The sequence below is a fragment of the Agelaius tricolor genome, unplaced genomic scaffold (assembly GCF_023055355.1).
Source record: "Agelaius tricolor isolate 1412-34295 unplaced genomic scaffold, bAgeTri1.0.p SCAF_3, whole genome shotgun sequence".
NCBI lineage: Eukaryota > Metazoa > Chordata > Aves > Passeriformes > Icteridae > Agelaius > Agelaius tricolor.
In genome coordinates, this window is record NW_027269263.1 from 22384481 (window position 1) to 22408322 (window position 23842).

Below are 23842 nucleotides of genomic sequence, written 5' to 3' on the forward strand. Positions count from 1 at the left end.
GCTATGGGCATAGGCACAAGTAATTCTGAGTGGATGTAGGATCTCTAAGCTGGTGAGCCTGGAAGGAACTCTCAAAGGAACCTCCTGGTACCCAGTTCAGAGGGCAGAAGAGCAACCAGGTCTGGGTCTCATGCCTGGCCTCTCTCTGTGACAGACCCAACCAGTCCTCACAGATGAACCTCCAACCTTCTTCTGGTCATTCAAGGCCTCTTTCTGGAGTATGGCAACAAACTAGGAGAACGGTGGAGCAGTTACACCAAAAAAGACTCAGCATTAGTAGTAAGATTAATTATCTATGTCTGTGTTGGTTCAGTTAAAAGCTCTTTCCTCTATCAGCCTCCCAGTATGGCACATTCTTGGCTTTTGGATTTATGCAGCTGTACTAACACAGACCTGTATGATATCAGCTCTGGTCTCAGGGTGAAAACCAGCCCAGCCTGTGCTGGCTGGGTCGGAGAAGAGAAGGGTATAGTTGTGTTTCCAGTTCACACCCTCATCACTTGTCTGCTCCCAACTCTCCAAGCCATGCCTCTGTTCTTTCTCCTTTGTGCCCTGAATACTGCAGACAAGTCCCTCACGTGCTTTTTTGCATATTCTGTGTTTTAGTGGCTACTCAAATATTTATTTATGTAGTACTTGCCCCTAGGGATTGTCTCATGAATGCAGAGGAGGGATATTGTGAGAGAAGGAGGTAATGAGCAGTCCCTAGAGGGCTCAGTGTTGTCTATTGCTGAGAGGCAGAAACTGCACGAACAGGCTTGTCCTGGAAAAAGATTAATGTGTGAAAGAACAAGCACACACCCATGCACACAAACACACACTTACACAGGTATAAACACAAACAGAAAACATTGTGGCAACTGAACACAAAGAGAAGGAAAACATTTGCATGAGTCAAGTGATTAGGGTCAGTCTGATCTGTTCAGTCATGGAATTTGCTCTCTTTTGACCCATAGGACACAAGCATTTTTACAGACCTGCCATCCAGAAAATGCTGCAAAAAAGATATATAAGGCAGCAGGGGTGGCCTGAGACACCACATTCAAGAACAGGCTACCATAATTTGAAGGACAGGCTGTATATCATCGAAAAGATGAGTTTCCTGAGGTTTGCAAATACACTTGAATTTGCCCATTGATTTAAGTGTTAACAATATTTTTGTAGACAGCATGTAGGAAAATCTGGAATCTTTTTTGCTGTTATGATTGATATTGCTTGAACTTTAATCATATGCAAGAGGCAGCTCAGCTTGTTGAATTCATTAATTGCTAAGGCGTAACATATTCACTTAATTGGATTCTCTGCTAGATAGAGATGTATTTATATGTATTTGTATATGTGGTTAGTGTATGTATTTAGCTCCACAAAAGATGATATTAATGGAATGTTCAGGTTGCCTGGTGAAATAATCAGCAGACTGGAAGGAACAGCAGAATGTTCAGTCATAACCACGATCTTTTCTATTGCAAAAAAGGGTAAGACCTGGCTTACTGGATATTCTTGGCACAGCAGTAGAGCAGCCAGGCCTAATAAAGCTGGCACTGAGAAAAATTTGTACTTGTATGTTCTTGGGCTGGCTATGGGGCTCTGTCCCACCACAGTGCTTGTGTTGTCACTGAGGACTGCTGGTCTGTCTTTCTCCAAGACTGTTTCTCCTGCCCTGCTCTCAGAGGCTCCCTCTGTTTCCTGGTGGAAGACAGCACTGCATTGGTGAGCCAACAGCTCTCAACCACAGCTGGAAACCATCCATGGAGGTGGGCTCTGAGGGTGCAGGACAGTAAAAGCAATGCTGCTATCTGAGGAGGCTGCAGCCTCCTTCCTTTCCTCCCTTCCACACACATCTCACCTCTGTGTGTGGAGAGCTAGTGTGTGGGACCCTGGATAGCATGAGGGAGACCCCTCAGAGCCATGAGGGAGAGCTGTGGCCAGGGGCCTCAGCTGATTGAACTTTATGTTGAGTGTGGGAGATGAGACGCATCTGCTTCCTGGAGGCTGGAGTGGGCAGGGCCGAGTGCCGCTGCATCAGCCAGAGCATCGCTGTGCTCCCTTTTCCAGGAAAGGGATTTTCAGAGAGTGAGGAAAGACAGCTACCTGGTCACTTGTGTCACTTCAGCTTCCAGAGCAGGTGAAGAAAACTCAAGAATGTTCTCTTGAGCTTTAGTTAATCTCCTGCATCAAAACTGGTCCCTAGCAAGTCCCATGCAAAGCCCTGCTGTTCCATTTAGAGCCGCTGATGCACATGGCTGGCTGGCGGTGCTGCTGCTCTGTCATTAATCTGCACGATTCCCGCTGCCGACTGCCGTCACGCACGGCTGCTCCACACCACCCTGCTTTGGAACCACCACCCTGCTTTGGCAGAGCTCTTCCTCTGATGTGGGGTGTGAAGGTGGTGTGGGTGCAGCCCTGAGCTGCACAGCTCCTCTGGAGTGGGTGGGCTGAGGCATCTCCTCCCTGCACTGACCCTTGTCATTGCTCTCAGCTGTCAGGTCCTTGTTCACGCCCCTTGCAACAAGGGACTGATTATTCACATCCTTTAACAGAGGGAGAGCTGAGCTTCAGGAGGCTTTGGTGGCTTGCTTAAGGTTACAGAGTAAGCACAGGACAAGATAACAGGCAGCACTTGGGTCCCTTCACTCCTGGGCATCTGAGGAGAAAGCATCTGCTCTCTGCACAGCTGCTGCACAGCTGCTTAGGGCAAGTTTGCCCTGTGAACACAGCTATGTGCTGCCTGTGCTGGCATATGCTTGCAATGCTAAATCCATACGGTGCGGAGCAGTGCCACGGGGGTGCATCAGCCAGCAGGGTGCAGGGCAGCTGTGTGAGCCTGGCAAGCTGCCCCAGCTCTCACCTTGCCCTTGCTGGGCTCAGGCTACATGGCATCTGGACTGTAACCATCCCCATTGCATCCACCCCTACCATGGTGCTTCTGCTCTGAGGTTACACAGACCAGACCAGCTCAGTCCTGTTCTCACCTTCCATGCAGTACAGCCCTCAGCCCTGTCTTAGTCTCCTAGGAGTGTATTGTGCAACACAAGAAACCTGTCTGCAGCATGATCTGCCTGATTATGCCTTCCTATAGCCTCACCTTCTGGGCATCATGACAATGAGGGACCTGCCAGCTTCACCCTCTTCCACCTCTCTCCAATGCACCTTTTCCAATTTGGCTTCTGCTTGCTTTGCCTCATTCAACCCCTTGGCAAGGTCAGTGCTGCTTTTTTCATCTTAAAACAGGATTGTATAATCTCTACATTGGTTGGTTTTCTTGCTGTCCATTGCTATTTCTTTATTCCTCTCTTCTCTGCCAGTGCTTGGAGATTCATGGATAGCTCTTTCTCCATCTTCACAGAAAGTTCTTGGCCCGTTGATTGGTTTTGTAATAGCTCGTGCACATTCAAGCTGTAGAAGCAATTACATACAGAAAATAAAAGAACAGTGATTCAATTTTTAGCTTGTGAAGTCAAGCTAGGAAATGCCTGTCTTGTTTCCCAGGCCACCTCAATTCTACTTCAAGTTTCTTTGAAGTGTAAAGGTTGAGGGAGGGACTCCATGGAGAGAGCTGCATGCACTCATTAATTAAAATTTGAATCGAAATGTCCACACACAAGTGGGATGGAAGAAAGGCTGAAAAGGAAACTGTAAACCTGCCATTTTCTAATACTTCAGAGTAAATAAATTACCCTTCATGTAGTTGGTTTTATGGTTTGGTGGTGGGTTTTTTATATGTGCTATGTTTTAATTTGTTTCTTAAGAGGAAACCCCTCAAAATATTTTAAGTAAAATAAATTGTTCATTCTCATGCATGCTGAGCTTTCAGCACTGAGTCTGACTGTTCAAGCTGGTGACTAACCTGCACTTGTTTCACACACATTAATGAAAGCTCAAAGTGGTTTGCCTTTCTTCTGCATCCTGAGTAGTGGAGTGCAGGTGACCTTTTCACATTGAGGCACATTTAAACAGATAGAAGAGAACCTGGATGATTTGTCCACATTTTGTGTGTAGCCTGATTGGACCTCAGCCTTTCTCTTGCTCTGCCAAAGCTGAGGTGTGGTACTTACCACGGCACTGGTGGGGAGTCTCTACTGATTTACTGAGGTGCTGGGTTTAGCGCTTAAACATTTATGCTCAGATTCTGTTCAGACTGGCTGCCAGGATTTCTGCAAGAAAGTGACAGAAAAGAAACTGTGATTATTCAACAGTTTATAATGCAGCTAAGACAGAATGAAATTTGTTGGGCCAAAATAAAAAAACATGTCCTTAACCTCAGAATTTTTACCCTGCTGACTTTAAAATGCCTGTTGCAAAACATGGAATTGTTGTTTTTTCTCAGAGAACTGGCCTGAAGATTCTTGCAATGGAAAATGCCAGAGAACTTAATTACAGGCTAACTGCTTATCCCCTTAAAACAGTGGTAGCTGCACAGTACACACACATTTAAATACACAAAGTCATCCACCTGGTTCTAGACTGACAGAAATCATTCCGTGTGTGGACTTACATGCCATCATAAAAGATATCCTGCAACCTGCTGAGAGCCTTAGCTTCATCTTATGTCTCCAAGACTGCCTCTGTCATGCCTGTTCTCCTACTTTTAGGCCCCAGAAATGGCACAAGATCCTGTTTTGTGTTGACATGTTTATGCCCAAAATGACATACATTGAAAGAGAGGTGTGTCTGAAGCCCATCAGGTCTGAGAGAAGGGAAGAATTTTATTTCTTTAAGGCCATGCTCCCAAGAAAACAGTTCTTGGCTTAACTCTTCTTTGCTACCTAGGGCTGGCAAATACATAGCTTCTTTTCTCCTTTCCAAATCACTGATTTCAAGGTTATCTCTCACTCCCTCCACACTCATGTCTGGTTGTGCTCCTTTTGCACAGAGATGCCTTGCAGCCCAGATGGCCTCAGCTGGGCCCTTGGCAATTCTGCTTGGACTCCAAGCTCGGATGGGCTTAAGATAACTGCTGCTGGGGGGTACCTCTGTGCGTGAGTACCTGTGTAAGGCATGGGAAAGGAGAAAAAAATCTTTGGCAGAATCACTCACAAGAGCACTTGCTGGCTATAACCAGCATGGCATATGTACATGTGTGCCATGAACCAGCTGTCCTGTTTGGTGGGCTCCATCCTGGTTGGATCTTCTCTGTAAGGTGTAGGTAGAGCTGGCAGGTCTTGTCTAATGCTCCACCCAAACTTGGCAGAATGCTGTGGTTTTCAAGCAAAGCCCAGCACTTGGCTGTAGCTGTGAGTCAGGTGGGAGCCTGAAACTCATGGGTTCTCTTTCTGGAGTTCTTATCCATCAGAAAGTCTGAAGCTTGAGCTTCTGAGGCAGGAGTCTCCAGCTGGGGAATACAGCCCACACTAGCTCCTGGGGGGCCCCATCTGGCCTGGCAATCTGTGCTGTATGAGAGGTTGGTCTGCAGGCAAAAGAACCCTGGTAAGTCCCACTGCTGGTGGAGACACAGAGTGCCTGGGCCAGAAGTTCATTTCAGGACAGAGGTGGACACTGCTGGGATGCAGACAAGCCAGTCCATATCTAAGTCAGTGGGAGCTGAGACAGGGGGAAATCACCCTGCATGTTGCTCCCCTACCCCTGCAGGTTTCTTGACTGCTTGCACTGGTCTCACTCCTTTGACTGGTCCTGGCACAGGGGCACCAGACTGACGACATGATGGAGACAGGCGTTAGGACACAGGTCTGTGCAGTGAGGGCTGTGTCCATGGTGCACAGCAGTGACAGGAGGCAGGACCAGAGGTGGGTGGGTGAGATGGGGTGCCGATGAGCCGGGCAGGAGGGACCACCATCCATTTTTGTTACATGGGTGAGATGGAGACTGTCTGCTGTCTGCTGCTTTCCCCCAGCCCCACTCCCTGTTCCCTGTGTTTGTTGGGGAGCACCTGAGCGAACAAAAGAAAGAAGGAGGAGAAACTGAATCAGGGCATGAGGGTATTTACATGCTTTCTGCACAGAGGCAGATAAGGGAGACTGTGGATAAGAAAAGGTGCAAGAATGCAGTGAGCAGTCCCTTTAACCACCCACAGAATAGAGGGAAAGCAGCAAGGCTGTCCCTGGTTGCTCCTATCCCACAGTTTTGCTTCCCATCCTGTCTCTTTGCAAAGCTAAGAGAAGAGTCCTGGCAGAGAACCAGGATGCAGAGCAGACCTGTTGTTTCTCCTGGGTTTGGAGATCTGGGGACAACTTGGAGCAGTGTTTCAGCTGGCTGCCCCTTGGGTGGCCCTGATGCTCTGCACAAGACTCCCTGCCTTGTGCCAGGGTGAGGGGGGCTGCAGACATGCACCCTGAAGATTTGGAGGTAGTGGGGCTGCCTGTGGCTATGCCAGGGTGAATCCAGACCCAGGATCCAGACAAAGGGTGTTCTGCCCATGAGGACAGCATTTGCAATCAGCAGCCCAGTGCTGTCAGTGGTGGGAGAAAAAAGAAACGGGGACTTGTGGCTTTGTAACTGGTTTCCCTGGAATCTGGCTCCCAATGTGTGCAGTAATTCCTCTGGAGGACGTTTGATCCTCCCCTTTCCAGCAGAGAGAGGAGAGCAGCCCGTGTCTCTCTGCCAGAGGGGTGTGTGCACAGCCGTGCCAGTGCTGCTCTCAGCAGGCGTGCAGCTCTGCACAGGGGCAGCGTGGGGCTGCCAGGCAGAGCTCTGGCTGCTCTGTGAGGGGTGGGGAGGTGTTTCACCCACTGTGACACCCCCCATTGAAAGGTAAAGGCTCTCTCTCTGATATTCTCAGAGATGCTTTTCAAGCAGTGCCTTCAGTCTTGTTTGCAGAGCATAGAAAAAAGTGAGAATTAGGTAACTCACCCCCTCTCTCTTTATGTTTTCTCCTCTCCTAACCCTGCTGGGGCCAGCTTCAACATTTAGCTTTTCTCAGCACAAGGGAACAACTTTGGCCTTCTTCTGCATCTGCATTTTTGAACATTCCTTCAGCTTCAGATCCCAAGAGATTTTGGGAGAGGTATTAAATCAGTGTAGAGAGCAGGTGTCACTGCACACGTGTCAGGGTTTTGTACACCACTGTACTGGACCCACTTAGCAGCCAAAGCTCTAAACTGTCTCCCAGACTGCAGAGTGAATTGGCAAGCATCCCTCCCTCTGTGTAACATGCTTTAGGGGGAAAAAAAAAATCTGAGTGAAATAAATGAAAGCTCAGCAAAATGAAACTCAAACCCAGAACTCAACAGGGAAAGCCAAGGGGAAAAATCATTAGATAGGGCATTACATGCATGGACACGTACTGGATGCAGACACACACCTGCACAATGCGGATGCAGTCCTAGAGACTGCAAAATGCTTACATAAAGCATTTAGATGCCTATACATGCACATAAAAATACATTTTCTTTAAAGCCTTTGTGACTCCTGAACCGCCTGGGACACAAAAGGTGCAATCTTACCAGAACCCCTGCTACATTTTCCCCTGCCTCACAGTCCTGCAAAGGAGAGCAGTAGAGATGCTCAAGGTTAAACCTTCTTTCACCTTAGATGAACAATGATAGGGATAGTATAAGCTCCCCGACTTTAGATTTTATTTACCAGACCAGAATCAGAAAAGACTGATCTTGCTGGAATTTGGGACATTTATTAAGCTCGCCTGTCCTCACACAGTCATTTCAGAAGGGCATGATGGCTCTAAGTATACAACACTATTAAGTAAGAGTCTGAGTCAGGTGCTGTCACTGCCTGTTAGCTGAAGGTGGGTTATGTTGGATGGTAGTCAGTTTTCAGTATTTGTTAAGATAAAAATTTTGTTCTAAGTCTTCTTCCCAAATCCTAACACCTGATTTGCCCCTGCTAGAAGCTTAGAGTTACATTCTCCAGCCTACTCAGATCATAGCCCCCGCTACCATTAACAGCTTCCTCTCTCCTCATGTCTCCTATTTATGCCTGTGCTGATTGCAGTCTGCATTTCCATAAATCATGGTTATGTATACATCAGGTAGCACTAAGGTCCTTGAATAACTATGTCCCCCTGGTGTCCCTGCTGCCCCAGCTTGAGCTAGCCTTGCCTGGATGAACCACTTTCTGGGATACCAAGTTAATGCTGCCATCAAGAACACCATCATCTCCCAGAGGGGCTAGTTTTATACCTGTATTGAATTCTTGGTGCCTTCTGGTTTGGAGGAATGATTTAGCAAGGCAAACTCTGGCATTCTCACAGCTCTGACCTTTTTGTGACACCAGTGGAGCCCCATAGTTCACTGACTTTGCAGAAGTCAGAAGTGCTCAAAGTATACCTCATTAACCTTCTCTGGCTAATCATGGCAGGGGACAGGACCTTAGCAACTGCAAAAGGCATATAAATGCACCAGGAAATAAATGTTTCAGCAAAAATGGCAAGAGTTGTGTAAATGCCAGACCTCAGTGAGATGGAAGACCGTGTTTCTGTAAAGAGCTTTTATTCCCAGAATGAGTTGTAAAGCAGGAGCAAGTATCTCACCCTGTCTGTATTCTAAGCTCAGCCTCTCTCCTTCTGGCATATGCTAGGTGCTGTATAAATATAGAGGGGAGAAAATCACACCATCTCCTGCAGCCTACATTTTTAATTGAAAGGCTATTAGAAGCAATTCCTGCTTCTGCAGGTGCAGTCAAGAAAGCATCCTTCCCCAGGTGGCTGTGGAAGGTGAACTTGAGGTTCAGGAAGGAGTGTTGTTTTTGTGTTAATTAATTTTGCATGTGGAGCATTCACAACCATTTCTTGACTGCTTTGGCTGATGTGGTTAATTAATCACCTTAAAGTGTCTGTAAACAGGGGATTTTTGCTCTTTGTGGCATCTCTTTTCCACCTGCTGTAGACCAGCCTATGTGAGGATACAAACCTGTAGCATCTCAGAAATGACACTTTTGGTAGTGGGTGTGATGTCAGCACTGTAAATCTGAGAGTCATAGCTTAACCAGCTTGGGTGAAGGCTAAGAGGAATGTTTTATTCTCAGGGCACTAGAGAAGGTGTTGCTGCTGAATGAGGGAAGTAGCAGCAAAGGAGTTGGAGGTATCATTTGCATCAGTCTTTGTCTTCATGTGGGTTAGCTGGGGGACAGAGATATGATGATTAAGACTGAGTTTTGACATTTGCAGATGGAAAAATTGAGGGGAAAAGGCTTTTCACAGCGGAATTCCTCCTCTTGCTTCTGCTTATTTATAGTCACTGGACTGGAAAGACTCATCTGGTCCCATCCCTCTGCTCTAGGCAGCAAAATCATATGGCCCTATGCAAACCAGTTGTGCTGCTGCTTGACCCCGTTTTAGTTGTTTTCACAGCTACTTTTGGACAGCTGTTTCAGAACATCCCCCTCTGATGGTTAAAAATCTATCTTTTTTTCAAGGCAACTTTCCTTACAATCAGTTGTTCTTTTACTAGCATTGTTTTTCCTGCTTAAAAATCACTTACTTTTTTCCCTTGTGTATCTGTCCCCCCTTTATTTATACAGAGCAGTCATATCCCCTCTTGGCTTTCATTTATCTAGGTTAGACAAGCTTTTTAATCTCCTTCTTTAAGACAGGCTCTCTGTTCCTCTAATCACTCAATCCAAGGTTATTTTTGATAACTAGCTTTCCTGTAAGGTTCCTTGCTGCTTTGCCTAAACTGAGTGTAAAACATCACGACCTATTGCCTGTTGAGTAACTTTGGGGTAAAGAAATATGCCAGCTATCAGATCCAGAAAAAGAAACATCAAGGTGCTGCTGTGAAAATTTGCATTTGTTCTCCATCTAATCTCTGTGAAGCTAAAGACTTCCATAATAACTTAGTTCCTGATAAAATTTCTTTTTAGAAACAGTAATGGCATCTCCATCTAGACTGAAAGCCAAGCCTGTGGAGCTACAGTAGATCTCTGTAGTTTGGTCCTCATGGAATATCTTGCACCAGCCTTCCAAAACCTATTTCAATCCGAAATGATTCTACTTTATTTATGCATGATTTATTTCTTCACAGTCTACTGCAGCATTAAGGTTACAACAGCATCCCCTAGGTCTACCTTTATTTTATGTACCCTGAGTTATGCCTACTTCCATTGGCAGTGTCCCAGTTATAACTGCTATTTCTATGGTGCTTCTAGAGTAGCCCTTTTCAGGTCCTGCCCAGTTGTTCTGGTTTTCCCATGTCCTCATTCAGGATCTGGACCAATTCTACTGGCAAGAATCTTATTTCTCCTTGGACTTGCCCTGCTTCCCAGAGGGGTTAGGTATGCTTCTCCATCAGCTATATTACCAATAACAGTCCTATTTTCTGCCCCTTGTCCAACATCCTACCTTTACCTTTTCTATATTTGATCTTCCATATTTCCTGTATTTAATTCAGGTGTAAAAGTTATGTAAGATTTTTCCAAAGAATAAAGACAGGAAGTTTGCACATTTGTACACATTTATACATATCACATTTATAACATTCATAGATACATGCTGTATATGTTCCCTCATCTAGCTCTAGACACGTGTATGTGTCTCCTCACTTCTACAGTATCTGTGAGCCTTGTGGCCTTTTCTGTGTTTATCTACCCAGTGCATCCCAGATGTAAAAACATGGCATTATCTCAGTTTTACCCAATGTGGAGCCACAAGGGTGCAGATCGGGTTACAGAGATTCTTTGTGGAATAGGGAATTTCTGCCTCCTAATTCATGCTCTCTGTTGTTGCTTTAGTGCTTCCCCACTGGAATGAATAAACTCCTTAGCTCCTGGGGAAAAAGAAATAAAAGAACCAATAATAAGGGAGGAAACATTGAGCTTTTGGGAAAATGCAGAAAGCAGTTCAAGCCCTAAGTGAGTTTGGTATGGCCTTTTTTTTTTTATTCTGCAGATGAAACCAAATCCCTTTTGTTCCTTTTGCATTTCTTCTATAGCGGTGTGGCAGTGGGGGGCAGTGAAGAGAGAGAGCAGGAATTGAGATAAGATTGTAAATGAAAAGAGAGTGGTGCAAGGCATGGTGCAAACAAGAGCCTGGATAAAATAATAACTTTCAGGAGACTTCACCTAGCTAGTTTTGAAAAAACAAGCACCCAAAGGTTCAGGCCCTCTCCTGAACCTCCACCCCAAATACCAGTGCAATGCTGCTGAGTATCTTGCCTAAGAAACATATCTGAACATTTTTGGTTTAATTCTTAGTGTTCTTGTGCCTAGCCCTTGAAAATTGAATTTCTAGGAGATTTTAGTTTTCCATCTGTTGACAATAGTTATAGGTCTTTCCAGATGCTCTTGTGTTTTGAAGTCCTACCTTTCCTTATGAGGAGGAACTCAGGAATTTACTTCTGCCTTTGTTGGAACAGATGATTTTGGAAATTCATGGGAGTAGCTTGTACTTGTCCATACTACCCATATGGGTAAGGATTTTGTGAATGGCGAGACTGGATGCTGGTCATTTGAACAGGTGGCTGCTTTTGCCAGTGTCGCTTATAAGATAGCTACTGAATGAGACTATCAGCTTCTCTCTGTTAAAAATATCTTACTGACCTGATAACACTGAAAAGAGCACATGTAGGAGAATAAGAAAATACACTCTCCTGGTATAAATTGCAGCAAGAAGATTTAGGTTAAACATCAGGAGAAAAACCTCACTTTTTAATGGGAAGGATAGCTAAGCATTGGAATAGATTGCTTGTGGAGACCACGGACTCTCTGTCAGTGTAGGGCAGGTTAGAGAAACATCTGCCACAAATGGCTGTTACAAGCCTTAGCTTCCCTTGGGAGGAGAGAAAAGCCTCTGTTAAGAATTAGTTTCAAGGAACTAATGCGATGCACCTTTCATTAAAGATGCGCATTAACATACTGCAGAACTCTTTTATTCTGGCTGCATTATACCGCGGTTGAGGCAATTTGCCAGCTGGCTGGAAGGCTTTCAGAAGGCTCCCACTTGTTTTCCCCTTGCATAGGCAATCTTACCTTTTGTCTGCATGGGATAACTTATATGCTTAGACAAACAAATAGCATGTGTGATTACCTTTCTGTTCTACAATAATTCTCCCTTTCTTTCTTTCTTTGCAAATGTGTTGGACTTCTACTTCGAATCTTGTTATCCAAAATAAGATCTTATATTTAAGGTAAAAGTTAGCTACTCTGCTCCTTCAACACCTCCAAATTCACCCCCAAGCCAAAGTGACTTTACTTCTTGACTCGATCAGATGGAGCACGGGACAGTTAAGGCAAAATTCTGTTGCTTAGGAGCTGTGTCCTGGCATAAAGTAACATTATACAGGAATTGGAGAATATGATTAGAAAGGAGTGTTTATAGATTCCTAGTATCTTTGCTTTCACTGATTCTGTGACCTTTCAGGGCTCTTAGTGGGAGTTTGGATGACTGGACTGATTGGAGAACACCCAACGGGTCTTGAAACTGCAGGGTGACCAACATGAAGGATGCCTGGGATAGTTTATTTTTCCTCTTTTTGCTGAGGCAAGCACTCATCAGAACCCAAGTAATAACAGTTCATAAGCTGTTAATACAAAGTACCCTGAGACTTCTGAAATGCCTTGCTCTGCTCTGCACAGCTTGCTAGGTTATATTCTTTAAGCTTAGGCATCTTTACCTGGACAAATCTATGACATTTAATTCTGCTAACTTTTGTCCCTGCAGTGAATTGGTCCTTTCCTCTTATGGCAGATTATCTAGCCTACAATACATTTGAGTATTCTTTATCTTGCATTGTCTCCATCCTCTGCACATGTGGTGTTTGTTATTGCCCAAATGTTGCTTATGCCCATCCTTCTTTAACTATGTGCATATATATTTGACCTTTGCATGCATAAGCATGTAAAGAAGTCTGCCCTCTTTTAATTCACTATGATTTTCTGACTTTTCTTATTCATATCTGGACATGTATGGAATTTTGTGGCATGTCTTGATTGTTCAGGTGAGCAATAAAATGTAACATTTGCACATATTTTTGAGACAATCCATCATTGATTTGGAGATCAGAACATTTACTTACTTTCTATTTTTCTTCCTCTTTGGACAATTTAGAATTATTTTATTGGGATAATAAGGAATGGATGTGTACTACTGTATTTGCAGGTGAGGTGATATAGTGCACAGAAGGCTGTGGCAACACTGTCATTGTTATCCTAATTTCATAATGTTTCTGTGTAGTACAACACTGTGAGACGTGCCTGGCACACAGCCTTATGAACTCCCCTTTCTGTCCCAGAGAACTTCTGGGTAATTATGGGTTGGGTTTGCCTATCTGATCTAATTTATCACTTAGGGGGTTATATCATGCCTGTTACTGAGATATCTAAGTGCTGCTGAGATTCTGCGAGATGTCTCTTTCATCAGCCACTTATTTCTATGATAAGTTAATGTTACTGAGCTGAAAACTGGGCTGTTCTGTGCAGCATCTTAATCACTGGTCCCTGCTGAGCCCCGTGTGGCAGTTACTACTTTTGGGGATTTGAGCTCAGTTACTTGAGAGCTAAAGTAGCACTGCAGAAATCTCTGGCTCAGATGATGATAAATTGACCTGCTTGGTGAATGAGTGGGAAGCCCAGGGCTGAGCAGACCCTGGATAAGCATGTGAGTCTGTGCTCCCTATTCCCTTAGAAATTCACTTTCCACATCCAGGCTTAGATATTAGCATGAGTACAGAGCATCTCCATGGGTGGAGGGAACATTATGGGCAAGCTCTCCTTGGCATTCTTTGCCTTCGGGAAGGCAAGACCAACTTCCCAGCTTTTTACAACCCCCCACCTTGTGCTCACTGGGGTGCTGTCTTCACCCTGAACAAGGAGGGTGGATGTGGAAACTGCTGTCTCTGGGTGATTTCTTCTGCCTTTCTTCCCCTCCACAGCCCTCAGAGAGGATTTTTCTTTCATGGCCAGATGAAGTGTTTGTTTGTTTTGAAGGTGACAAGTGTTTTATGTGATTTCTGGATACTCTCAAATGCCAAACCCCAGCTGGGCTTTGAGTTTCACAGATTATCCACTGACACCTAATGAGCCTTTAATAAATGTTCTCCCTCCCATTCTGTCATTTCAATAAATAAATGACTGAAATTTGGGGGTTGTGGGAGGCGTGTTGGTTTGGAGTGAAGTGAAGCTTTTTTGTTTACCCACCAAGCAGGTACACCACTAAGAGCAGTCATGCAAGCTTCCCACGCACCCACATTACCTCTGCCACCAAGTCAGCATGCCTCAGTCCTGGCCTGGAGGACTTGCTTTGAGGATCATACAGGAAAGCTTCTTCTAAAGCCCAGTTAGCTTCTTCACCCTCTCAGCTTTGGTTGCCAGCCAAGGTGCTAATTACTGTCAACTGTGATGGTGGGAGGGGGAATTGAGAACAAAGGCGAGATTTTGATAGTTGAAAGTACAGTCGATGTTCAAGTTTTCTTTTTTCCCCGGATGTTTTTTTGGGGGTTTTTTTGCAAGAAATGGTCTGCCTGGGCAGTGGGTGAGCTTGCATGTATTGTCTCTTTAAGGATGCAGCGGCTTCTAAACAGCTTTCATTCTTAGCAGTAGATATAAGATAATTGAGTCCCGCCCCCTTTTTCAACTACTGAAGATATGATCTCTATTCACTTAGGAAATGGAAAATTGCAATAGAGATTTATGGAAGTTATGAGAATTAGGGAAAAAATAGCAAGATTTAAAAATCATCATAGATACTCTTTGGTATTAATTTTCATGCATCAGAAATATAAAACAATTCCTTGTTTCCAGCTAAGGTATGTAACCAAGTCATTGTGTTCCAGTTGTTTGGCTGAAAAGGTTAAAGGACATAAGTCTGTTTGACCACAGTCACGGCATTCCCATGGTTATCCACTCACTCTCCCAGGAGGTGAGACCATAACAGAGATAAGACAGCTCAGATATATTTCTTGTTCTGCACTTCCCCCTTGTTTGAATCCACTCACTCAGTGCCTTCTCCCCAGAATTGTCTCCATCTTACATGAGTCATGAGTTTGGGTACTCCAGGATGGTCCTCTTACCTCTTACTGCAGTAGCTGTGGTTGATGCAAAGGGATGGCACAATTAGAAGTCTATCTTCTGTGGTTTGTGTCTCCTCAGGTGGGGAAATGGAAGGAAAAAAAGTTGCAGATGAAGTATTACGTGTGGCCGCGCTTTGAGCTGTATCCCGACTCTGAGGAACGCGAGGATGATCACCTGAGTATCGTGACCTTGGAAGAGGCACCATTTGTCATTGTGGAGAACGTGGACCCCCTAAGTGGCACCTGCATGAGGAACACGGTCCCTTGCCAAAAACGCATTGTGACTGAGTATGCACCCCTGTATTCTTCTGCTCATCTGGGGCTCTTTGTTCTCAGCAGAATGTAAAGTGTCTGTTGGGCCAATACCATCATAATCTATAACCCTTTTTAGAAAATCACCTCCATTTGCCCAGCCTGTCCCATGTCCACTCATGATGAGCCCCTTTGGGCAAATCATTGCAGTGTGTCCCTTCAACCTCCAGCACAGATAGCACAGTATAAATTGTCCACATTATATAGTGGGAGGGGGAATGCAAACTGATAACAGAGGGTAATTACAGTTGCTTCTCCCAGTCTTTTAACCCATTATTATTGTGATGGTTCAGGAACAAAACTGATGAGGAGCCAGATTACATGAAGAAATGTTGCAAGGGGTTCTGCATAGACATCCTCAAGAAAATCTCAAAGTCTGTCAAGTTCACCTATGACCTCTACTTGGTGACTAATGGCAAGCATGGAAAAAAGATCAATGGGACATGGAATGGAATGATTGGAGAGGTCAGCAACAAAGGAAGGGTGTGGTGGGCTTCAACCCTGGGCTGGGTGATACAGGTCAGGTCTAGCCTCCCATTATTATTGGGTCCACTTCTGAGACGGGGACAGAGGTGACTCTAGAAATGACTGGCCTGCATTCTTTCTTGGCACTGAGTGAATTAATTTGCTCTGACACTCTGACCATGACAACCTTTCTTGTCTGACCATTAATTATTATTCTCTATGGTCTCACAAATTTGGCCTACACAGTCTTAGAAAGAGGCTGATATCCATTCACCATGGTTGCTGCAACCTAGATTATGCTTAGGTTGTGTATAAGGTGAATAAAGAATGAAATAAAGCTTTGCAGTGTTCGAGGGAGGATAAAGCAAGGACAGAAAAATGAGATAAGACGTCTTCTCCGTGGATGATGTGTTTATCCTAAGACCTCTGTGGATTTATTTTTTGTACACAGACCAGCTTTGAGGAGAAGATTAATGTCTATAGGTTTTCTGAAAGAAGAAGGTGTCCTGATGAAAGATTAGAAAGGAGAGATGTTACAAACAATATAGGGAATGGGATTACGGGAGTAAAAGGATTGTGTTGAAAGGCAGGAAGATGAGAAGTAGCTTGCCTGTGGTGCTTGAGGGCTGCCTCGTGTCTGTGTGTGATCTCTTTCTTTTCTTCCTCCAGGTTGTCACCAAACGGGCCTATATGGCTGTGGGATCCCTCACCATTAATGAGGAACGTTCAGAAGTGGTGGATTTCTCTGTGCCCTTCATTGAGACGGGAATCAGTGTCATGGTGTCACGTAGCAATGGAACTGTCTCACCTTCTGCCTTCTTAGGTATTGTTTCATTCTAAAATTAAAACTTCACCCGGTGGTCATAAAAAAAAATTAGGTGAAGGTTGCTTGGGATTCTTAGCCTGAAAGCTCTTTTTTGGGAGTACCTGTGGGACAAGTATATAAAAATATACTGTGATGTTTTAGAACTGAGTTCCAGGCAAGTAAAATCCAGGCAAATGCAAGTGCAAATAGGCACTGCCTATGAGTTCCAAGCCAAGGCATTTTTCAGCAATTGTATGCCTAATCCTAGAAAAATTGGGCTCACTCAGAGTTGTCACATACACTGCAGCACATGATTTCCCAGTGAGTCAACTAATAGTATGTTCAATGAGTGTAGGCCAGAAGAAAATTGATTCAAACCTTATAGCTGGGATACTTGGTAATAGCAATTGACAATAAATAGTTGCACATTGACAGTCATTATTTGTAAAGCTGTTGTTAACTTAGCCCTCCCTTGACACCTAGTAGAAGTTAGAGAACTAATAGACCTTTTTAAGAACAGTTGAGCCATCGGTTCTGGGCTGACACTGTGTCTTACAATAAAGGCATTTCTAATGTCCTTCAGCGATGGAGGGTGATCAGAGAATACGGAAATGATACTGCATTTCCCGAGACATTCGTGCCTTCCTGGTGTCTACTATTTGGCTTTATAAAGTGCTTTATGATGCTGCAAACATACTATATGAGTTATGTAATTACTGTCTGCTCTCTGCCAGAGTCCTGAGAACATTCACAGACAGAAATACTTTTATATGGGTAATGAAATTTTCCCAGACCTTTTTAAATATGAGTTTCATGACTACTAACTCCTTAGGAGTTTTTTCCCTTAGCAAGTCCACCAGTATTGCTGGGGTATGTAAAAGCAATGTTAAAGTTATCTCTTAAGTTCTAAACTGCAATTTAACTGAAGTTGCAATATTGGCTATACTCTGGAGCAAAGTTCTTTGTTTCTTTGATCTGGTTCAGTCCTATCTTTTTCTGTTCAGACTGGGAGAAGGAGAAAACCTGGCAGAGATCAAATACTTGCACAACACAAACACTAACATTTCTAGAATGAGCCAGTGTTCCCATTGCTAGAGGGATGGAATACTAAAAACCTGCTGTCATTATGGCTGAACCTTAGAAATTTGGAGATGCTCTTTGGCTGGATAACATCTTGAAAGTTGGATGCTTGTCTGAAACTCTGCCAGTTCTGCCTGATTTCCCCCACTCTCTCCAGATGGTGCTGGAGGACTTCCTGGGAACAATCTTTTATCAATGTGTTTTATTTTATCAATGCATGCCACAATGGCTGCGCGTGGTTCCAGATGGAGCCATGTGTCACAAATGTAACAGTACGATGGAATGCAGTCATTACAGAGACAGAAACTTCAGTTTTTCCAGTTCAAGAAGTTTTTAGAATCATGTTGAAGACTTTGCTTTAACTTCTGCTTTTCCCCAGCCCAGTTTGCCCCACACTGGGGCTTCTCTGGAGAGCAAAGGAGGTGAGGTGTTATCAGGTCTTTCACCGTGGTTTTCTCTTCCTCTCCAGAACCTTTCAGTGCTGACGTATGGGTGATGATGTTTGTGATGCTGCTTATCATCTCTGCGGTGGCTGTCTTCGTCTTTGAGTACTTCAGCCCTGTGGGCTACAATCGGTGCCTTGCTGATGGCAGAGGTAAGGGGGGCTGTTTCTTGCTATGATCCCCTCTGATTTCCAGTCTCTGTTTGTTTGTTGGGGTGTTCCTTTGCCTTGAATGCGATAGGGATCTAGCCCACTCTGAGCTCTGCATTCAGACTGAAGAGGACAGGGACGGAGGCGGAAAAAAGGCTGTGAAGAGAGCAGATGTGTATAATGGATAATTTGCTTGGCATGAGAGAGGGAGCTGTGTTGCCTTTCACGTCTAAAGCACATACCAGCTCCAACTTGTTTCTCATTGAAGGAAAATGGGCCCTGGTAGCCAGTGCTGGCAGGGCCTACGATGCTGCACTCTGAGGCAATCACAGGGCTCAGCACTGTCAATCCATCCTTCAGTGCCACATCTCCCTGCAGAGCAAGTCACTCTGCTGGCCTCCTGGCATAGTGCTGTGTCCTCCAGAATCTACATCTGTCACCTGGTCAGGTCCTTCCTTGTCTTTCTGGCTTTCTAAGACCAATTGAGAGAATGGGAAACTCATTTTCTTTGGAGTGGGTAAAGAATTATTTTTCAAGGGCAGCAGGAAATTTGGGACCAAGAAAGTGATCCATTTTTGTGGCTCTGATCTTCAGAAGGCAGACAGATAAATTAAAGAAAGGCTGTCTGTCCTTCCTAAGATACAGCCTTTCCCCCTTATTGACATGAAAACAATTAGCAAGTTGAGTCTTCTGTGAACTGCATATCTTCACCCTCTGGTGAATCAGCCCTTCAAACCTTTCTGGATTTATTGGTTCATATGGAATAGTGGGAGAGAGACAGTTACTGGAAAATGCACTCATTTGCTCCCAAGTTTAGTGCTTTGAGTGAATATATGCCATCAAATTAGAGAGGAATGAAAATAAAAAGTGTTAATGAGAATGCAGGCAGAACCACATGTATGGGGAAATGGAGACCTTGTCTCTTGACATAGAGCTGTGGAGGGCCTTTATGGCACCTGATCATAATTGCATGGATCTGTGGGCACAAGTACTGAGAAACCTGAGTCTCTTAGGAAGTATTAATACAGATGTGGAACTGGAAGCAGTTTTTAGTACAGGCATGCAGTTATGCAGTTGTTAAGTTAGCCGAACTGCAGCTACAAGTATCAATATTTCTGAGTAATTATGAAGAGTATTGCATGATCAGACAGATATTATCCCTGACAGATGAAATATGAAGATACAGAAATCTGCTGCAGAGACTGCAATGCTGATTTTGGTAATGAGAACCCTGGCTAATGTTACTTTGGCTGCATTTGAGCTATGACAGTATGCCTTAAACAGCTGCATTTTCTCTTTATGGACATCAAGACTTTTGGATTGGAATCTCCCATTACAATCTTGGTTTGTGTCTGACAAAGTAATTGTGGAAGCACTTGGGGTGATCAGTGGAGAGAGGAAGGCTTTTAGAAGGGAACTTCTCAAGATTTCCTTCCACCATACAGTTCCCACTGATGTTTTTTGGGCCTTTCACCTGTATATCTTAGGACACATTAGGTAGAGAGGGATATAAAAATACCACTCCAGCATGTAAAAAGACAAAGACTGCCAAACTATGTTTCTCCTAGGAACTTCACCTCCCTGGAATTTAAAGGCACCCGTTTACCAGGTGATGACTGTGCTCTGAACTTGGTGTGCAGTTCCCTGGGTAGAAAATGAGCCCCTTGCATTGTTCAGTTGTATTTAGGGTAACACGGTTAGTGTTTCCAGATGATCCATGCTATTTGCTGCTTGGAGGTTTGGAGAGGCATGTCAAAACTTTCTTCCCTTTTGCTATATTGTTGGAGTCAACCACAGGCAGCAGCACTAGAGCCCAATCAGCCTGCCTGAGGAGATACAACGTGGGATGCTGATCAGGTTGGCACCATTGGAGAAAAGACAGATGCTTGAACTGTTCCATTCATCCTAAGAGGATCTTCTCAGTGTCCAAAGAGTGATCACAACAGCATTCTCCCTCTCAGCTCTTCTTGTACTCAAGTTGAGGAAATTCTGGGTTAGGTTCCCACTAATGGAACCAGCACGTGTTGGGGATACAGGATTGCTGTGAAACAGGTGCCATTTCACATGTTTTCAGATCTATTGCTTCCTTAGCACACATGGCTTCTGGGGTATGACTGAGCTTCCACACTGGAAAGGGAGAAGGGGAAAATAGGAGCTTTTAAAACACTGGATCTGCTCCAGGACTATCTAGGGCAGACCTGCAGATTTTCTTAAGGTGGAAGAAGTATATGTCACTGTCATGAACCTTAGACACAAAATATGGGGAGAGGGTTCTCTGGTTCATGGATCTTCAACAGGCTGAGTAATGAAACATTCATGCAGAAGTATTTCTAGAGCCCTGTTATTTCAGATGGTGCTCTTCCTCATACCTTTACAAGTACAGTAAACAGAGCCATGTTTTACACAGATGTATACTGGGAGTTTGAGGACATTACTCGTGAACAGATGGAAATGAGGATAGAATGTTTCTGAGCAAATTCTGTTTCTGGGGACAACTCTTCAACCAAAATTAAATGTTTGGTCTTCTAGATACTTCAATCAAATAAAAAAAATGCCCTTGCATAAGGTTTTAGTGGAAATCCCTGAGACAGAAAAATATGAAAACCTGAGGACATTTTTAAAAAATAATTTTTCAGGTTGTATTTAGCTGAGATATGGTAGCATGAACTTAGGGGAGTGCAGCTGCAGATATTCACCTCACAAGTGGGAATAGATTCTGCTCTTAACTCTGAAATCAAGATGTGTATATGACTGGAAATGCAGACCACTTACTGTCAGATGCTCACTGTGGGGTCATGTTTCTCAATCACTCTAGAACCAGGAGGTCCCTCTTTCACCATTGGCAAAGCTATCTGGCTGCTGTGGGGGCTGGTGTTCAACAACTCTGTGCCAGTACAGAATCCCAAGGGTACCACTAGCAAGATCATGGTGTCGGTGTGGGCCTTCTTCGCTGTCATCTTTCTGGCCAGCTACACTGCCAACCTGGCTGCCTTCATGATCCAAGAGGAATACGTGGACCAGGTGTCTGGCTTGAGCGACAAAAAGGTAATGTATCCAGCCAAACCCTCAAAGCAGCCTTTTCCACAGAATAGGCTGCTCTACCCTCTCTTCCTTCCTTTCACAAGGAAAGTGGGCAGGTGTTTTCAGAGTCACATCATCAGAGCTTTAGACCCTAGTTTAAATAGCACAACTGTTCTTCATTGGTATTCAGTTGCACTTTTACATGTGTTAAGCACTTCAGGAATGAATTATAGACTGAACTGAACTGTGCTTGCATGATCCCAAACCACACCTTGAGTGTCAGCAAGAAACACATTAATGGAGCTTTGGAGACGATGTGTATAATGGCTGTAACCTGGTTTTTCAGGATTAAATCATTTGTTTTGGGTAGGAATGCTGGCCATTAGGCTAGCAAATATGATCTGTTAATTTATTCTGAAAACAAGTTCTGTCCATGGGGGTAAATCACTGTGCCTTTGATGATTTACTATTGCTTGCATTTGCAGTTATACTGTTGTTTTTTCAAGGTGTTTGGAGGCTTACCACAAGAAATCATTTTGTGTTCAAACCGCATTTCAATGCCTTGTTTATCTGCACAGCATTTTGTCCATGCAGAGGATTCGCTTTGCTGGACTCTGAACACTTGAGGATTTGAGAAGATTGCTGATACATGCAGGGTAGCACTGTCTGGCTCGTGAGGGTGTTAATGCTTTGTGCACTCATTTACTTTTGTTTTCTGGTGAGGCTACTCACAAGGAATTGAGTATTGTAAGGCTCAATTTCCCATGCTGAGCTTGTTACTCAGTCACTGGGGCTGCTTAAGGGATCATGCCACTGCAGGGCAGCCAAATAGCAACGGGTTGCACACATTGCTACTGGGGATAGCAGCAAGAGGGGGACTGCAAGTGTCAGTTGTGGCTGCTGGGTTGGTTGTAGTTACTGACTCTTGTGTCCATCATGACAGTCTAGAAATAATTTGTGGCCAGGCCTCCTGTGTATATGGTGTCCTGTTCAGCAGGCTGGAAATCCTGTGATGAATTAACCATAGGAGCCTTTCTTACTCATTTTGTTGTTTGGTTTTTGGTTGTTTTTTTTTTTTTTTCCTGGAATGAAACATGGCACAGAATAATACAATCCATGCAGAAGTGCTCCTGTTATTTGTTTTCATTTTGACCTCAATTTGTTTCACATTGTCTCCTCATTTGCAATGTGCTGTGTTGAGGATGGGGTGGAGGGGAAGATGCTTTTCTGTCAGGTGGAGATTGTTGCAGAGACTCCTTAGAAACTGTGAGCTCTAACCTTCAGATTGAAAGATACTGTTCAAAACCAGCCAGCCCTATCAGAGGTAACATTAGTTTGTCATCATTAGGTTTTCAACTATCTGAGCTAAATGGGATAGTTTGTACCTGTGATCTATTGTTTCAGGCTGTGCCTAGGCTCATGGAGAGAACATGCTTTCATTCTCACGTTTTTCAAGATATTCTTCATAGCTGCAGAGATATGTGCATGAAATATCATTTGAAAGCAGTGACTCCTGGAACTTCACAGAGCCTTTGAATACAATTTTCTAGGCCTGTTTTAGTTGATTTCACTGTAGGGCCACCTGTGTGTATTGGATTGAGGCCATTTTCTTCTACTTCTCTGCCAATGTACCTGTATTTACTTTTGCTATGCTAAAGCATATGTGCTTTTTTCCTTGGGGAAGAGAAAGGCTATACTACATAGAGGATTGTGGTATGCCTCAAACATAGCTGCTAGTGCAAGTGCAATATTTGGGTAAGATTACAACCTACCAGAGCATCTGGAATCAAATGAAAATTGGCTGGTGAAACTGAAGGCCAACAGCTGCCTTTGGGCAATAAAGGCAGGTGGGACTAATTCCATCCAAAATAAAGTGAGTGAATGAGCTTTATCTACTGGGCTTATGGATTTTACTCTCTGAATATGCAAAGGGCCCTGTAGGATTTGTGAGCAGTCATACAGACATTTGTCACAGTGCTTCAAGATCCCCTGGTCTGGGAGGAATTCACTCTTCTGAATCTCATCTTTACCCTTTTCTGAAGCCTGCTTGCAACTCACTGACCCTCTCAGTGCACTGCTTGGCCAGGATGAAGGGTGCAGCCACATCCAGGGCACATGGAGGTGCACTGTGTTCTACCTCACTTCTCTTGTCTGCTTAAAGCCAGTTTCAGACTTTCAAAAGAGGCAGTCACTGTTCAAAGCCAGGTGGGAAAGACTGTTTTCCAAGGAGAAAGATTGACGCTTCCAGTCTCTTTTATCCCAAATGTATGATCTGGTGTCCACAGAAAAAGTCAGGCAGATTGGTCTCCTGGCCTTCTCCATCAGCTGGTAAGGGCACCTGTGTCCAGCACAAGGACTCAGCAGATGATGTAATCCAAGCCAATCGGCAAAGCGACAGTAACAAAATGATCTTGTTCCTACTTGCCTAGACCCAGATCTGCTTGCAGATGTCTCTGTAGTTCGACAGTACCTGGGGAAGGTGTCCCACTGACACTGTAGAGCAGCCTAAATGCCAGATGTACTCACAAAATCCATTCCTGTACTTGGCTGGCATGTACTTGCCAAGGTCAGACTGGCTACACCCCGCAACAGCAATCCTGAGTGTCTCCTTGGACCCTCTTCCTTAGGTTTTGCCTGGGAAGAACCACTGCA

The 23842-nt window shown here is 44.3% G+C and overlaps 1 protein-coding gene across 4 annotated transcripts in view; it reads left to right on the forward strand.

The window, feature by feature from the left end:
* GRIN2B (glutamate ionotropic receptor NMDA type subunit 2B) overlaps nucleotides 1–23842 on the forward strand; it is a 225741-nt gene that overhangs the window by 159119 nt on the left and 42780 nt on the right. For all 4 annotated transcript variants that reach the window (XM_071423094.1, XM_071423095.1, XM_071423096.1 and 1 more), the window contains 5 exons: nucleotides 14995–15203; nucleotides 15521–15692; nucleotides 16362–16515; nucleotides 18047–18172; nucleotides 20985–21214. In XM_071423094.1, the coding sequence (XP_071279195.1) occupies nucleotides 14995–15203; nucleotides 15521–15692; nucleotides 16362–16515; nucleotides 18047–18172; nucleotides 20985–21214 (891 nt within the window). The remainder of the gene's footprint in view (nucleotides 1–14994; nucleotides 15204–15520; nucleotides 15693–16361; nucleotides 16516–18046; nucleotides 18173–20984; nucleotides 21215–23842) is intronic.